Source organism: Dermacentor andersoni, unplaced genomic scaffold, assembly GCF_023375885.2.
Source record: "Dermacentor andersoni unplaced genomic scaffold, qqDerAnde1_hic_scaffold ctg00000041.1, whole genome shotgun sequence".
NCBI classification, from domain to species: domain Eukaryota; kingdom Metazoa; phylum Arthropoda; class Arachnida; order Ixodida; family Ixodidae; genus Dermacentor; species Dermacentor andersoni.
The window spans coordinates 367,557-381,206 of record NW_027314754.1 but is presented as its reverse complement, the minus strand read 5'-3'; the positions used below and the strand labels follow the sequence as shown (position 1 = coordinate 381,206).

The 13,650-nt window shown below is 45.5% G+C and overlaps 1 protein-coding gene across 5 annotated transcripts in view; it reads right to left on the bottom strand.

The window, feature by feature from the left end:
- LOC126517431 (receptor-type tyrosine-protein phosphatase kappa-like) overlaps positions 1 to 13,650 on the bottom strand; it is a 38,406-nt gene that overhangs the window by 18,687 nt on the left and 6,069 nt on the right. For all 5 annotated transcript variants that reach the window (XM_050167151.3, XM_072285764.1, XM_072285765.1 and 2 more), the window contains 9 exons: positions 13,065 to 13,158; positions 12,805 to 12,878; positions 10,085 to 10,251; positions 8,350 to 8,437; positions 7,653 to 7,729; positions 7,541 to 7,577; positions 6,944 to 7,041; positions 4,159 to 4,424; positions 2,202 to 2,337 (listed from right to left, as the gene is read on the bottom strand). In XM_050167151.3, the coding sequence (XP_050023108.3) occupies positions 2,202 to 2,337; positions 4,159 to 4,424; positions 6,944 to 7,041; positions 7,541 to 7,577; positions 7,653 to 7,729; positions 8,350 to 8,437; positions 10,085 to 10,251; positions 12,805 to 12,878; positions 13,065 to 13,158 (1,037 nt within the window). The remainder of the gene's footprint in view (positions 1 to 2,201; positions 2,338 to 4,158; positions 4,425 to 6,943; positions 7,042 to 7,540; positions 7,578 to 7,652; positions 7,730 to 8,349; positions 8,438 to 10,084; positions 10,252 to 12,804; positions 12,879 to 13,064; positions 13,159 to 13,650) is intronic.

Sequence of the window (13,650 nt, the reverse complement as noted above, 5' to 3'; positions counted from 1 at the left end):
GTAATTATTCCCTGTCATTTTTTGTCGCTTGTTAATGAGCAGTTTTGTTCTTTTCTTATTAAATCAGTGGCTGCAATATTCTGCGTTATAGCTTTTTTCAGCAATGACTCTGTCTATTTATTAGAAGTAAATGCATTCTGGACAAAATTTTCCCGCCCAAACTGAGCAGCAGTAATGGCAGCATAAATTGCGAGAAAAAAGCCGATGTTAGCGTAAATTCCCTTTAAATAATTACGCTCTAGTTATTCAGCCCAGATATTCCAACGGCACAATTGAAGCTTGTTAGAGGTCAAGTCCAATTCAATAAGTAGGGATTCTGCAACTACATAGCGTCAGCTTCGGCATGACCACTCCGAAACATGAGGTTAGATGCACCGACATTCTTTTAACTTTACAAGCAAAGCCTTCCTTCTCGAAAGTAAGGTTATCAGCAGAATGCTTTTTTTTGGCAGATACGCCTTGAGCCCAGCTTTACTTGAGTGAGCTTAATCTACTGATTGAAAAGCTTATTTGTGAAACTGTGTTGCCATGAATGTGGTGACGATTCTCGCGCCGTTTTTGCTTTTTTTGTGTGTGTTCGTCGCTGCTATGAATCCACGTCACCCGAAAATATTTTATCTCCGTTTTGCTATCTTTAATAACGCGACACTATCGTCGATAAAGCCACTAATATAGCTACAAAAGGCCACAAAAGCGCTGCTGCGATATTTGAAAGCGACCGGATTGAGTCAGCGTCTATGATCCGGACTGAGTGACCGACTGATATCTCCAGTGGACTTTCTCTCTTTTTTTTTTAAATCTTTCCGTCCCTTTTTCCCTTTCCCCAGTGTAGGGTAGCCAACCGGGCTCAGTCCTGGTTAACCTCCCTACCTTTCATTTATCATTTTCTCTCTCTCTCTCTCTCTCTCTTTTTCAAGTTGCCGACTCTTGAAGAAGAGGAGCGAGCAATAAAGCGCACTCACATTATGTAAACACTAAGTATACTGGTTGTCCCAAGACTACTTGTTTAATTCTACCATCCATGCATTTCTCATTCACAGTAATCACAATTTACAGCCACGAACGTACACCCAGTTCTATGAGTTACGTCGCATCTTTACATATGACTATTCTGAAAGTTCGTGTGCTATATGTATCGTGACCTTTCCTATAATTCTTGCTCTAAACAACTCGCAAACGATTTCTGAGGCAAAAAAAGTAAGCATGTTCAAAAACAGGAGACATCCACCTATGCTGTTATAGGTCGAGTATGCGTACCTTAATACACCTGCGAATAGGCATTCGAAAGAGCACACGATCTTGCGTTTCATCATAGGTCAGTCAGCGAAAGCGTCGTCTCGATAGAACTTGAAGCCTAAGCGTTATTAAAGCGCTCTCCTACTGCGCAGCGCTACTGCCCGTTTGTTTCGGTGCCAGTCGTCAAAAATTTTGTTTTACTGCCAGCCTCTCGTGCTCAAAATGTTCGTATATTGAATGAATATTTACGTTCAACTGCGTTTTAATTGATCTCCAATATGATCTCTAGAGAGCAACGTGTTGACGTACACGGCTTAAATTTGCTTCAATTGTTTAAATGCGTATTTCAAAAAAGAAGGTTTTACGGCTGTCAAACGTTTAAATTGTGACGTCAACAACGACAGGAAGAAATTGTTCCGCGATTCCTGGTCTCTGGCGCAACATATGTCTGGTGCAAATTGTTGTGTATTCTGCCATGCAAACAATGCAGTTGACCTAACTTTATTTGACGACGGTTACCACCATTCGTATATTAGGTCGATTGCGCTCAAAACTTGCAAAAGGCGCGAACGGCTTAAGCGGACATCCTTCAGTTAAATTTTCGGGTAAGTTGAACCAATTTCTCGATCCCGCCGAAATTCGGGCGGCGGCACTCGTCCGCAGCTCAGTTCAATTCCGCGTTTGACGAAGCACGCCAGCCAAAACCACTATTCTCAGCAGAGTGCTTTGACTATCCAGTATAGATGCGAATTCCTGTTAAACTTTAGCACAAAGAGGACCAAAGAAGGAGACAGAACAAGGCGCTACTCCCACTTGGCATCTTTAATACTTCACAGATTTGCTTATAAAAGCCAAGAAATTAAGAGCACGCGCCGTAGTAAGCGCCTTGTCTTGCCTCCTTTTTGTGTCATCCTGTTTGATCTAAGGTTCATTATGAGCCATTAGGCTGTTGATGGAAGTCTTACCAGCGTCTCGACTACGTTCATCCGGTTGTGGCGCATCGCTGCCAGTTGGCCGATAACGTCCACCACGCCCTCGGATTGCGCTTGCTCGATCAGGTTTTCCAGCAGGATGTACGCGCCAGTGCGGCCCACGCCGGCACTGCAAAAAAAAAAAAGAAAAGAAACAAACAGGATGGTGGGTTTGCTTCTTACTAACGCGAACTTGTACCCTCATCACTGGATAGTCGCGCTTAAACAAGTACATGAAGAAATATTTGTTCTTTCTCAAGGTATCAGGTATTCGTACTGAACGTCTAATTCTCAATCAGGACACGTTGAAATATAATGTGAAGCGATGAGGAGGCCGAAATCAGTGAGCATTTTACGGTTAAATAGTTAAAATCTTGCAGTTAAATATCTGTTTTACGCGGATACAACTGACTGTGAATGGTGAATAGTACGTCATTCATCTAGGAAGATGAACGACGTAGTAGTCACCGTTCACAGTCACTTGTATCCGCGTAAAACAGATATTTAACTGCGGCACAGAGGATGCAAGAAAAGAATCAAATGACATGTCACAGGACTGAACCACTAGAAAGCCGAACAGAGTGTGCCGTTAATCGTATATGTTTTGCCACCTCATGGACCAAATATTACCTGTCTCTCTTAGCAAGAGTACCATATTCATCTAGCGCTGCGTCATCTCTTTCTTTACCTCACCCTGTGCTTGTGCACTGCTTTGGATTTGCCTTCCACTTTAGTGGTTACTTATCTGACAGGAAAGCTTCCACAGCAGACTTTACAAGTTCCCGATATCAGTGCTGTTGGCGCACAGAGTAAAAAAGAAAAGAAAATAACCTCAGCGATTTTCAACATACATCCGGTGTTTTAGAGCAGGGAAGCTTTTACTACTTAGCCACTGTTATTTTTGTCCTTATAGAGGGCGCTAGCTTGCCACACACGGCTTTAATGCCCCTTAAGGTGAGACGTCATATCAAGGCACCCCTGTAGGACCATAGCGTAGTAAATGATTGCGAACGCAGGCATGCAGACCCTGCGCCATATTCTGAACGCGCATCGCCATATCACTACCGCCATCAGCCTTTATGCCCGCTTTGCGCACCCCAACCTAGACTTTAATTTTACGGTAATATAATCCACAAACAACCAATGCCCCTATTTCAACAATTGTAGTCACCAAATTGCGACCAAGGGACATTCCTTATGGTAACGCCGAAGTACACACTACAGTAGTTCTTCCTAAGGGCGGGACATGGAGGGGTACGTCCACTAGAAACACCGTAACTGTGCCGTTTTGAAAGCGAACGCCTTAACTATAAGGTCACAGAATTTATTAGCATTCGGTCAACTTAGGTTCTCTTACTCAAAGAAATGCGCAAGAACATGCAGGTTAGTTTCGGTGATCTCGCAACAATCGGCCTATTCAGCATTACAAGGTCCACGGCCAGACTATATGTAGGACCCTTCAACCGCCGAAGCACCGTCTTCGCTGCGACGCGGAAAGCGCGACTGTAACATAAGTCCTTCGCTAACAAAAGTATCTATCTCATGTTCACGCACCTCAGGCGCTCTCTGTAGCAAAATTTCGCGGGCCAAGGCACCCGTTATTAGACTGCGTTACTAAGATAGTGGCGCAGCAGTTGCCCGCATTCTGCCGATCTAAGAGAATGGATGCGCGTGCGCTTTTACCAACTTCTACGTCCACAACTTGGATCCGCGTCAGTAAGCTTATAGCGGCCATTACTATTCTGTCCAGGCAAGGCGACACCCCCAGTTTTGCCCTCACGAAAAGATCTACAACGCATGGCACATAACGCGAGCACACTCGCCCTGTAAAATAATGTACACCCTCATTCACGTTTAACGGTGTAAATTATTTTGCACTGCGTAGGAACACCGTTTCCCCCGCTTCGAACACGCGCATGGTGGGACTGTTGGGCTGGTTTCGCGTGCTTGCCTGCAATGTACCACCACTGGCGCCTCGTTGAACGTCCGGTACTGGTTGACCTTCTTCCGGAAGGTCAGCAGTGCGTTAGGGTAGAGGGGCACTCCGTGATCGGGCCACGACGTCAGGTGGAAGTGCTTCACCTCGCGGGTGGTGTCGGCGAGCGTGATGTGCAACTGGTGGATGGTGTACTCGGGGAACGTCTCCTCGGTGATGAAGTGTACTTGCACGTCTCCGTAGGTGGCTGTTTTCTCCGGCCAGTACTTTTCACACTTGGTCTGCGACAATGTGGGCGACGGTAAAAAAAGGAAGGTCAGTTTGCGTGTTAACAGTAGTGTAACTACACGAAGCGACGAAACTAGTTGGCACGCGTAGCTTCTGTCTTAAAAGTCGACAACCGCTGCAACGAAGAAAAAAAAAACTAAATTGCCCTCGTGTGCTTCGCTTGAAATGGCATCTATGCGTGTGAACGTGCTTATACCTGAGCACGTCTCTACACGACGTAGACACCAATGGCAGCCACTGAGCGACGTTGCAGAAGTGTATTTTTTTAAATTTATTACAAAGGGCCACACCAGTCCACACAGCATAACGTATTACCCACTTTAAAAACAAGATAAGTTTACGGGACGTGTATCACATGCTTTCTTTATGTATCACACTCCCTTAACAAAACACAGGGGACATTACTTGTGCTTACTAATTGAATTTAAGAAATGATAAATAATGGAAATAATAGTGGATGAAAGAACAACTTGCCACAGGTGGGGAACGACCCCACGTCTTCGCATTACGCGTGCGATACTCTACCGATTGAGCTACCGCGGCGCCGCTTTCCCGTCTACTTTCTGGGGTATGCTGGTGTTACTACTAGAACTAACCCTGGAAGTGTTAGCCAGCGGCACCACTCACAAACCTTGGCTGCGGATGTGGAACATCGGCAGCCAACTTCAGTTCAGCCAAGGATCTGAGCCAAGGTTCAGTTCAGTTCAGTTCTTTTACCACACTCGTCTGCTTTGGATGCCGTGTTTTTCACTTGTCTGTAGCTGACATGTTCAACTTTCTGTTGGCGACTTCTTCAATTCTTGCATCTTGTTCTGTTGTCTATCCGGTACCCACCTAGCCAGTTGCACAGGCCCACTCTGCAGTATTGGCCAAGAATGTTCACATGCCTAGTGAGACAAATCCAGCGACCCAAACTGCCTATCCGGGCATAAACACAGTCGCACTTGTCCAGTTGCACGCACCTAATGTTCTAAGTTGTCTATTCCCAAATTAACTACTCGGGCACATACCCAGTAGTACACATTGAGTGGCCCAATTCTTGATTTAGGCAGCGCGGGAAGAACGTAGATGGAGTGGAAGAAAACAGAGGCACAGCGCAGAGAAAAATTATTACACGAAAAAGAGTCCAGAGAACTAGTGATGTACTTCGGAAAGGTGGATTGCTGGGCTAGTTGGCAACGCATTCTGGACTTGGACAGCACGAAATCCGCTTCTTCCCCTCCGTCTACCTTATTTCCCACTGCCTAAGAATGCATGGCTAACTAGCCGAGCCATCCACCTTTCTGAGTGGTCCAAGTTGGCGTGGTAGACGTTAGATGTCAAAGGACATACCGAAAAGCATAATGCTAATCGCCCTAATATGTCGACAATATTAGGATGCTTTTCTCGCAGTGAACTTACTTTTAAACTGCCACATTCACTGAATGACAACTTCGTGTAATATAAACGCAAAATCTAGAGGTGTTCTTGCGTCAGAATGCGTATATTGATTTTTTTTTTTTTTTGGCTGACGATGTTTTATGGGCCACGTATTGGTCGAGAATTTCTGCTGTGCGAAAATTCGCTCAAACCCATACAGCGAGCGTTGCCCGCATTGCATGCAGTTGCGCATACGTGACAATATGGCTGTGCGCATGTGTCGTGCGGAATCCCGACATGCTCAATGTTGCTGAAATATTGAAGCATTCCATCTTCGTCATGCCAGTGGCATTTCAAAGGGAAAATATTTCTTGGTCCTTGGAGGGAAGTAGTGCAGGTGTATTAAATCCTGTAAATGCTTACGCATTTCTGTGCCTACCCAACGAGGCAACCCGTCCGTCTGTCACGTAGGATGATCGCTTTCAAGATTGGGCCGCAGCAGCGAGAGCGAATTGACCTTCGTGCTGCCTCTGGCTTCAACGAGAACTGAGCGGCGAGCACACAGCGCACAAGAAGCTATCAGCACTAGACGCGCTATATGCAGCCGCCGCCGGAGTACGTTTGATCACAATTGGTAATGGTTTGACGCGGATTAATAAGGCGCTGAAGAGCGATAACTGCTTATAATGATTGGAACGTTATCAGCGCACCCGGTGCTGCCACTTGCAGTGGTTTGCTTGCGTCACCAATTAACATTGCCCCGCCGTCCGCAGCAGTTCATGTCGCCGCACCGCTCTCGTTTATACTGGTCGACTCATGTTCCATACCGTTGATAATGACACCGGGTGGCGTGGAGATGAGCTAGTGGCACAATGCCTAAGCATTCTTGGAGAACTCCCAGAGTTGTTTCCGCGTGAATTTTTTTCTAGTGGGTGGAACATCTCCTGCATTCTTCACTTGTGAATGATTTGAACTGTCAGCCGAACCACGACGCGTTTTTAAGTGCCTACGTCATGAGCATTGTTTCACATAATCAAACAATCCTAAAGGTAGCTTTAATGTGCCACGTAGCCTTGCTTTCGAAACGTAAAAAACATAGGTTGTCAAGCGGACGCCCGTTAGAACATAAAAATGTATGGCCGAGTCTTCATACCTTGCCGTTTTCGACGAGGCCAGTGAGCATGACAACCTTGCACACATTCTCCTGCCACACCATGCGCCAAAAGTCTTCTACGGTGTGCGGCTTTGGGCCTGTAAGGAAAAAGCTTTTAGTGGTTGTGAAATGCTTACCCATATCTCGCTGTCTGGCTTAATAAGTTTCTAAGATGAAGCTGGACTGTGCAACTGCGTTCTTGGCGTTAGTGTGAAATGTTCTTTTTTCCCGAAAGAATATAATCAGCAAAAACTCAAGTATTATTTCTTCGAAGTTTTTGAAATAAATGATATATAATTGATCGATGACATATATATGTATATATATATATATATGTATATATATATATATATATATATATATATATATATATATATATATATATATATATCACATAGCCAACAGGCGCATAGTAGTGGCAAGAAATATTGCCGTTGGCAACCACAGCTAACTTATTTTTGATTAATCTTCACATTTTATTGCTTTGCGATATTTAAGCCACACTAAATCAGAAAATTATTTATCCAACACCTTCACTCAAATAAATGATACGAACGCGGGCAGAGAAAGCTTTCTGTGCGAGAGGTCGGGATGTACCTTGAGTGGCGATGTACCGCTTCGGCCGGCAGTAGCCCTAGAAGAAAGAAGCCCTCAACATGAGATGAATTACCCGAAAGCCCTGGTGCTAAACCTGTTCTTTCGTACTTACGTCAATGTAGCTGGCATTGATATAGTCTGAGAAGGGTACGCCAGGTATCGGCTTCAGCCTCACGCGGCTGTGGTCATCTAGCGGAAGGGAGAAACATGCACTGCATTTAGTTCAGGCTTCATAGACACATAGGTTGAGGCGAACACCTGATCACTCACAAATGGCTTCAAGTCGTACCGATATTGTTCGTCTCTTTGTAACCGATCTCATTCAGCCCGCTTTGCATCAGTGTTTTCCATGATGCGCTGTACCCAGTATACGCCTTGGCTCAGATTCACAACTTCCACGTCGCATGTTTTGAGCGCCTTACGTTTGCACCAGCAAACAAAAAGAGCGCTCCATGGTCGCTCTGTAATATGTAGTGACTAACGAAGTCAAATTTCATTGCGTGGGTGAGATGTGATTTCTGAGAAGATATTAGAGAGCCCTAAGTCATTAACATGGCGTCCCAATCTTAAGTGGACAATCTGAAGCTGTAGGTATCTGCAAGCACTTTCAGTTTGTCCTGCTTTTGTTGAAAGTGTGACCCACCTTAAGTAATGGTACATGGGCTGATTATCTTAATCTGCTTGCTCCCTTATGTCGCGATAACTAGAGATATCTGGTGGAGGCGTTTCTCATATAGTGGTACTTTTAATCGTGATGCCGATAATCGCTTGCGTAAGTTTTCTGTAAGTTGAAAGTTTGCTGGACTCACAAGCCAGTAAATTGCCGTAGCGGTTCTTGACCTTGTTCTCGGTCCTCTGTGCCTCTATCGTTGGGTACTGGCGGCCCTTGGGCTGGCGCTGAAATTGATTCGCAAAAATCATTATAGCGGTTTGCTTAACAAAGAATGCTAAAGTGCAGACAAAAATCTACTCCTGATCTCCCTTCGAAATTACAGTTTTGACACCTGTGCAATTTAAGGCAGGTATAAAGAGAAATACAAACACGAAAAAAATTCGTGGGGCCGCACTATTCATGTTGGGATGGATTACCAGTAAAGCTGTTGAGGCTACATAGATGGGCTGCACACATCAACTGCGTACATTATGAAATTATAGATTCCTTTTAATACAGCACGACACTACGCCGGCACCAGCGCCGCCGCAGTCACCGCATCTCCCGTGCATCTGCCGCAATCACTGCTGCAGCCGCGCCGGCACCTAGCTCATAACCAGAAAAGCACAGGCAACGTGCACAGGCACCGTCGCCACACTCTTTCCCCCTCATTATTCGTCAATCTGGACTTAAAACAAATGAACCGCAGGAAGGCCAACCTACTACATTCAGTGCACTTTCTAATATATAGTGTTTCTCTTACAACGCCGAATTTATGTGGTTCTATTTCGACCAAAGACATTGAACTTATTTTTCCAAGTTGGCGGAGTGCTTGATACTTGCTCCTCCTCCGTCGCGTGGGTCGGCCCGGTATTGCTCTATCTCCGCACAACAGTTATGCTGCACGACTATTAACTGTTGAAACTGGGCACCTGAATTGACGCCATATGACTGACCACAGTACGAGTGAGGGTTTGCATTTGTTCAACTTATTTTTGTTGCTCATCTCTAAATATTAATTCATCGTAAACTACGATAACAATAGCTACCAGCCATTGCAGACACTTTCTTTTTTGGCACAGAACTTTTCAAATAATATCTTTCCTGAGAAGGGTCTAAAAGAAGACAAGCTTAATTTCGTGCTCGGGATTGTGAGATAGCGGCGTTGTAAAGGCATAATATGAGGCAGCGGTACCAGGTGGCAGCACCCGCCCCCGTCTCCCCTACCCCGTTCTCACTCGTCTCGAAGCCCGCTTGTTACTTCGGGACGTTGCTCCTCATACTTTCGAACTTCATAAATAAACAGCATCTCGTTGTCATTGGAGTTCAGTAATTCTTTAAATCACATAGAAAATTTTCCACGACTTTTCTTTATCTGTACGCTCTTAAGCAAATGTGCACCCTGGGTGTATCTTTGCCACACAACAATAATCGTCATCTGTATTGCTTGCGTTTCCTTCCTTGAAAACGCTTCGCTCGCTACTTTACTGTCGAGAATGCTCTATAATGCTGATAACGGGCATGCCGTTCGTGACTTGGATGTACTGGGCTCGCCGCGTTAAAGATAGGAAATGCGGACAGGACAGATGACGATTATTGTCGTGTGGCAAACGGGTGTAATTTTCCTTAACAGTGTATGTATACGTCAAATGAATCGACTGAAATCAGCAAACACGCACGCGCACGAACAGCGAGCATTTAGTGATGACTCACTCGAATCGATAAGCACTCTAACGAGGTTGAAAATGTGCTTGCTATAAAATGCGCGACACATAAATGTCCAGCCGAAGAAGGACAAGCAATTGAAGGAAGTGACCCAATATACAAAACTCGTTCTAGGAAGTTATAACCGCGAAAACGCCGACGCGCTGGGTATTTCCCGTGCGACTCACGATAAACTCTGATTTGAGGCCATCGCACGCTAGCATGCGCTGAACGTAGTCCTGAAGATCGGGCACGGGCAGCGGCTTGGAGCTGGTCTCGGTTCCGTTGCCGTTGCCGATTTCTTCCATCTCGAATTCCAGCCCGTCGCTCTCTTCAACAATTGACAGGCTTGCCGCTGCGGTTGTACAAAAACGCAAAATAGAGGGTTTTAGCGCGTCCGGTAGTCCAGTGTACGCAACGCTCGTGTTCATGTTCTGTTAGTGTTCTCGCCGAAAAAAGAAACATCTAATAGGCCAACGTGTCCTTGAGTGCACTGCCGAAAATTTCCGCCAGCAGCGAAGCATAATACGCTTAGTAAGTGAAATATTAGCTCTGTTTGTCTGGTGGAGCTCTGTGGCACCAGGCGGCGCCACCAATCCGGTCGCTCGCATTTACGTCTCCGCTGACCCGGTGGTCCGCAAACACGGAGGAAGGAAACTAAGGAGAGGCCCTACCCCCTCCGCGTGCTAGGAGAAAAGTGTGGCGGAAATGACGTAGTAGCTTCTCATTTTTTTGCTGCTTTTTTATTTTTTTTGTTGTATGGCCACGCCTTTTGGGCCACAATGGCGGCGTTGTTATGGTTTTGAGCGCTCACACGTGTTGCTCTGGAAGGTTTCGGGCCGTGGCAAAGGCGCTGAGTGGGCGGGTTTGCGTTAGTCACCGTGTCTTGTTGCGCTGTGTTACCTGCACCGTGCTCTGCCAGATGTTGCGCGAGCGCGCGACACCACGCGCAGCGCGGCGTGGTTTCGCGAAAGATGTAAACAAGAGAGGAGGGTGGCCCAAAAGGCGGAGCATCGCCATGAGCAACGCCAAATTCCGGCTTCACTTTTGCTTCACAAAGAGTGACGTCAGGGCCTCTCCTTAGTTTCCTTCCTCCGTGTCCGCAAACGACACCGGAAGACCGGACGCGCGAGAACTTTCTAATGATTAGAATACCTGTTAGCCTCACAACTAAAACAGGTGATTTTATTTAACTTTGTTAAATTTTAGGACATTCTACTTCACCTTTAGCAGCGGAATCTCGATCTAAGGTGTTGGTTTTATTTTTTACACAAGATTGCCGAAATTGTTTTGTGACAAATCCATGACTGCAGACCACTCCAGACAGAAATTGTAAGAATTGTCTACTAAAGCGTAATCATTGTTTGACTCGGCTGTGGCTTCACTGTGTGCTTATTTTTGCTTAGTTGCTTTTCCCAGCATATGCGCTTCTACCCATGAGTATGCCCATATCTCTATGAATACATTATTGCCCTAACACGAAAATAAAGACTTAGGAGGGCAAGTAAGAAACGATATGTCGAGCGCTCGACCTATCGTTTCGCACTTGCCCTCCTAAGTGTTTATTTTCCTTTTAGGCATATAGAGCATTCTTTAGATCTCATCCAACTCGTCCAGCAACAAGTTCCACCCACATCTACATGAGTATACCCTTTTTTTTTTGGTTTTGACTCTTGCTTATCGCTGAAAATCTACCTGTTTTTTTTTTTTACATGCCAGAACCACTATCTGATTATGAGGGATGCCGTAGTGCGGGACTCCTGGATAATTTGGACCACATGCGGTTTCTTAGACGCGCGAACTCACCAATCGTCTACATTTGCACTATTATAAGGATTAAATGCTTTTGCAAATAACGCATTCTTTTTTCTGTAGATACGAGGCATTACACTTCTTTGAATGACAGGGCTGCGGAGCACGCCAAAGAATGTTCACGCACTAATACCGCGTCGTCGGCGCTACACCGACACTACACGAGTGTAGTGTCGGTGTAGTGGACGAGTTTGCCTCCTCGTCCACTGTGCTGCAGGCTACCCGCGCTATTGCGTTTGCGCGCCCGTTGTCTGCTGCGTGAGCCGCCGATGCATTACAAAACGCTTCCGGTGCTCGCCGCTAGTCTACGGCGCATGCGCGCTCGGAGCATGCAAAAGGCGCATTTCAGAGCAGTGTGCGATAAGTAAATTTCTGCAGTGTAATATAACGTCTTCATTCTGAATCGTACACGCCTTGGTAGCTTAGTGGCCATGGCTTCGCACTGCTGAGCCCAAGGTCGTGGGTGCAACCCCGCTACGACGGCAGCATTTCTTTGGAGGCGAAATGCAAGAACGCTGACCTACTTAGATTTTGGCGGAACGTTGAAGAACCCCAGGAGCTTATAATTAATCTGGACTCCCCCTCTCTCCCCCCAAGGCGTACCACATAATCAGACCGTGTTTCTTTTTTTCACGCAAAAGCACAGAATTTAATTTTTGCACTGCACCTATAGATTAATGCAGAATGCCAGAGACCCGATGCCTGAAGTGCGTTTGTTGCCATGTTTAAACAATGAAGAAAATGAGGAAGTTATGGTGGATAGAATAAAGGAGTATTTTGCGCTATAGCGGGAAGAGCCTACTACATTGCAAAATATTTTCAACTTTAAAAGTGAATAAGGGTGTGAATCGGTCTATCACTCCAACCCTTTCACCTAAAAAGAATGTAACCGTAGTATTTGTAGAACAATTTGCACCATTATTCACTTCTAAGGGGGTAACTTATTTTACATTGATTGTAAAATATATGTATAATTAAGAAACGTCCTCAAATAAAGAAAAAATTAGGTGATGTGCCTGTTTAAGTAGTCATGGATTTCTTTGCGCAAAATAAAATTAGTCTGATATCATGATTAAGAAGTCGCTAGACAGTTTACCGTCACTTGCTGGTGTTGCAGGCTTGTGAGGGAACGTTCGCGGCAATCTCCCTATAATTTTCTTTCGCCATTTCCTGCATGGAAAAATAAATCTCAGTGGCCTAGCGACGCAAAATTCACTACAGCAAAGCATGGAACAAACACACAAAGAAAACTTGGAAGGCAGCAAAACAGGAGTGTTTCGAATACCCGGAAATTAACCCCTGCAGAAGGTTCCCACAGAATCGTCACCGCATGAAAAAAAAATTGAGAATACGTACCAGGCGGCAACGATGAGCACTACCATGAGGATCACGACGATGACAATGACTGCAATCGGCGTAGACCCACGGCCTACTGGTTCCTGTTTTCGGACTGAAATGAGATCGTTGAGCGTTATGTACACGCTATGAAAGAACGGGAATCACTATAGGCTTTCCGTTATGCCTGAATTGCTTATAACTGCTGCCATTTCGTGCACGACAATGAAAGCTGTGCGTCAATGTGGTTAGCTGTGGGACTAAGTAAGCCGTATAGTGTGTAAATAAGTCTAAAAAATTCTGTATGAATACGCATGTTCGAATCACTAGGGGCAATTTGTCGTACTGTCGCGCTGGTACGAGCAAGAACGCACGTACCCTGGTTGGATAGTAGCGCCGATCTAAACGGCCAGGGCTCTGGTCCTGCTTGAAACATCGCCCCTTTCATACGGGATTTTGCACCCCCTCCCCCCCTCTCCGTTTAGTGCATAAAATATTGGTCTCGCGAAAACGATAAGAACGGATGGCGGTCTCGTTTTGTGCGACCTAAGCTTCATTCAATGTTCCACGCATTTCAACCGGTGAAATATTGCAGATATAAAAGACG